Below are 3,933 nucleotides of genomic sequence, written 5' to 3'. Positions count from 1 at the left end.
AAGATTTCTGTACAGTGATTTTGTATACTGTGACTTTACTAAATTTATGTATCAGTTTTAACAAATTTTTGATAAAATCTTTAGTTTTTTTTTTAATATACAGTATCACATTATCTTCAGATAGTGACAGTTTTACTTTCTCCTTTCCAATTTGAATTTATTTATTTTTCTTGCCTAATTGCTGCAGCTAGTAATATGTTGAATAAAAGTGGTGAGAGAGAGCATCCTTGTCTTGTTTTGATCTTAAAGGAAAATACTTCAGCTTTTCACCATTGATAATAATATTAGCTGTGGGTTTCTCATATATGATCTTAATTACATTGAGGTAAATTCCCTCCATGCCTGCTTTGCTGAGACTTTATCATAAATGAATATTGAATTTTGTCAAATCTTTTTCTTATTCATCTTACTATTGAATTTTGTCAAATGTTTTTCTTATGCATAATCATAAGATTTTGATCCTCCATTTTGTTAATGTGATGTATCACATTAATTGATTTGCGAATACTGCATCATGCTTGGATCCCCCAAATAAATCTCACTTGTTTCTGGTGTATGCACCTTTTAATATATTGTTGGATTTAATTTGCTAGTATTTTGTTGAGGATTTTTGCATCTATGTTCATTAAGAATATTGGCCTGCAATTTCCTTTTTGTGTGTGTGTTGTCTTTGTCTGATTTTGGTATTAAGCTAATGATAGCTTTGCAAAATGTGTTGGAAACTTTCACTCCTCCTCAAGTTTTTGGAAGATTTTGAGAAGGATAGTTATTAACTATTCTTTGATTTTATTTGTGAAAAATTCATTAGCAAAATCATCTGATCCTGGGCTTTTCTTTGTTTGGAGATTGTCATTGATGAATTCAATCATCTTATTAATAATTGATCTGGTCAGATTTTTTTTTTCTATTGCCTCTAAATCAGTCATGGTCGGTTGTATATTTCTAATAATATTTCCATTTCTTCTAGGTTTTCCAGTTTGCTGGCATATAATTATTTATAATTGTCTCTTGTGATCCTTTATATTTCTGTAGTATCAATTGTGATATCTTTCTATTTCTGATTTTTATTTATTGTTTTTGGTATTTTCTATCTGTTTGCTGAAGTCCACATTGTGTTCATCCATCCTTCTGAGTTTGGTGAGCATTTTTATGACCAGTACTTTTAATTCTTTATCAGGTAGAATGCTTATCTCTGTTTTATTGGGTTCTCTTTCTGAGGTTATGGAAAAAAATTTTTATATCTCCTTTTGTTACCTAATTCTCTGTATTTGTTTCTATGTACTAAATAAATCAGGTACCTCTATCAGCACCAAAAACAGTGGCTTATGTAGCAAATGTTCTGTAGGGCTCAGAAGAGCAATGCTACGCAGCCATCAGAGCCCAGCACTCAAGGAGTGTCCTCTACGTGGGCTTTTGGGATAAGGCAGCAGTTACCACTGCAGTGCACTAGTGGGCAGGGCTACCCCCCAGCATAGCTGCAGGGTCTGTCCATGGCAACTACAGAGTGCTGGTGCGTGACGTTATTGCTCAGCTGCCTGTGAGGTCCAGCTGAGGCTTAGGGGTGTATGGGGCTCTCAGTAGAGCATGCTCACTGGTGATAAAATGTTAGGTGAAAATTTCTAAAGTGGCACCTGCAAGGACTAGTATTAACAATGTAGCCCGAGATCCCAAAATTGTCTCTCACTAATGTTTCAATCCCCCAGGAATGTCCCAGATGATTCCTGCCTCTCTGGTACAAGCTTCAAGATTAGTAATGTCCATGCATTTTTCAATCTGGTGCTTTTGCAGTGGTTTTGGGGGCAAGTCTGCATGTAAATCCTTTGAGAGCAGGCTTTCCATTCCCTCTACTTCTATAATTTTCCTGGATGTATTCCCCTATTAGTTTTTAAAATTAAGTGTTTTGGGGGCTTGTCTGTCCTATGCAGGATCTAAGCATTGCAGTACCTGATGTGGAGCTGAAATTCCTCAGTCTTCAAGGATAATAACCTCACCTTTGTGATCTTTCACAAGTGTTGATTGCCACTGCTGGATGTTTTTCCCCCCTTTGGTGTTACCATATCTCTGTTTCTCCTACCTGTCTTGATGGTATCTTTTTACTCTTTGTTCTGAAGCCTCTGTTCATCCAGTTTTTAGGTCCCTATAAAAGGAACTTATTTCACACGTCACTGTGTATTTATTGTGTCCTAGGGAGGAGATGAGTTTAGAATATCTCTACACTGCCATCTTGAACCCTTATTTTTATCTATTTTATGCATATCTACCTCAATGTAAGACTGTGCTTGAGCATAAATAAATAAATAAGCAAGTACATAAATAAATAAATATTCTTGAGCCAATGGACGTAAAATTGTTTCACTGTGACCTCCAAGTTAAGAAGTAACAGTAAATCGAGAATATCATTCTTAAGTAAATGATGGTATGATGTGACATAATATAATCCTGCTATGAGTGTTCTTCCAGGAAATTAAAAAGTTTGAGCTTCATGATTGAAGGTGGGTCTACTTAGGACCTAAAGGTAAAAGCTAATTTCTTCAAGCAACAGATAACTGGAATCAACCCCAAAAAGTATTAGAAAAAGTGGGACATTACACAATGGGATGTGATTAATATGTCTTGATTTGTCTGTGGTTGCGTCATGTTTTAAGCAAACCCAATACTTATCTTTTGTGCCCTGCTTTACCTGTCATATCCATCTTTCTTTTGCATAACCTACAGAGTTATGGAGTGGGGCAATTATTCTATGTATGCCGACTTCGTCCTCCTGGGCCTGTTCAGCAACACCCGCTTTCCCTGGCTTTTTTTTGTCCTCATCTTCCTGGTCTTTGTCATCTCCATAGCCAGCAACACCATCATGATCATTCTCATCCACATGGATTCCCACCTCCACACTCCAAAGTACTTTCTGCTCAGCCAGCTTTCCATCATGGACATTCTGTACATTTCCACCATTGTGCCCAAGATGCTGGTTGACCAGATGGTGGGCCAGAGGGCCATTTCCTTTGCAGGATGCACTGCCCAGCATTTCCTCTACTTGACCTTAGCAGGGGCTGAGTTCTTCCTTTTAGGACTCATGTCCTATGACCGCTATGTCACCATCTGCAACCCTCTGCACTATCCTGTCCTGATGAGCTGCAAGATCTGCTTATTGATTGTGGTTGCAGCTTGGCTGGGAGGGTCCATAGATGGCTTCTTGCTCACGCCAGTCACCATGCAGTTCCCTTTCTGTGCTTCCCGGGAAATCAATCACTTCTTCTGTGAGGTACCTGCCGTTCTGAAGCTCTCCTGTGTGGACACATCAGCCTATGAGACAGCCATGTATGTCTGCTGCATCATGATGCTCCTCATTCCTTTCTCTGTCATCTCGGCCTCTTACACAAGGATTCTCCTGACTGTTTATAGGATGAGTGAAGCAGAGGGGAGGCGAAAGGCAGTGGCCACTTGCTCCTCCCACATGGTGGTTGTCAGCCTCTTTTACGGGGCTGCCATGTACACCTATGTGCTGCCTCACTCTTACCATACTCCTGAGCAGGACAAGGCTGTGTCTGCCTTCTACACTATCCTCACTCCCTTGCTCAACCCACTCATTTACAGTCTCAGAAACAAAGACGTCACAGGGGCCCTACAGAAAGCTCTGGGGAGGTGCTTGTCCCCAGGAAGGTAAACACCTTCTAAAGAAACCATAGCTCCTGCTAGAGGTTGAAGAAAAGATATAGGACTTTATCGTCACCTTTGGATTTGAATATTGTCTGTCTGAAAATAACAGGTCACCCCTATGTCAGCAATCGTGGGGCATTCTGGGATTTGGAAAGCTGACAGCGAGATTTTGAAGATTTCATCATTTTTGAAAAACGTAAGGGTTCTGAACAATGGATGGTTTTGAATGGAGTGGGAATAAGACAGGGAATTCAGTAGTCACACATCTGCTTTCAGTAA

General features: G+C 39.5%; 1 protein-coding gene across 1 annotated transcript; it reads left to right on the top strand.

The window, feature by feature from the left end:
* The first annotated feature begins 2,744 nt into the window (after positions 1–2,744).
* On the top strand, positions 2,745–3,661 carry LOC140685821 (olfactory receptor 2T7-like). The gene is given in 2 exon segments (XM_072938298.1): positions 2,745–2,795; positions 2,798–3,661. Coding segments are annotated over 2 exon segments (915 nt in total).
* The last annotated feature ends 272 nt before the right edge of the window (positions 3,662–3,933 follow it).

Source organism: Vicugna pacos, chromosome 15, assembly GCF_048564905.1.
Source record: "Vicugna pacos chromosome 15, VicPac4, whole genome shotgun sequence".
NCBI classification, from domain to species: Eukaryota; Metazoa; Chordata; class Mammalia; order Artiodactyla; family Camelidae; genus Vicugna; species Vicugna pacos.
This window is presented reverse-complemented; position numbering and strand designations above follow the sequence as displayed.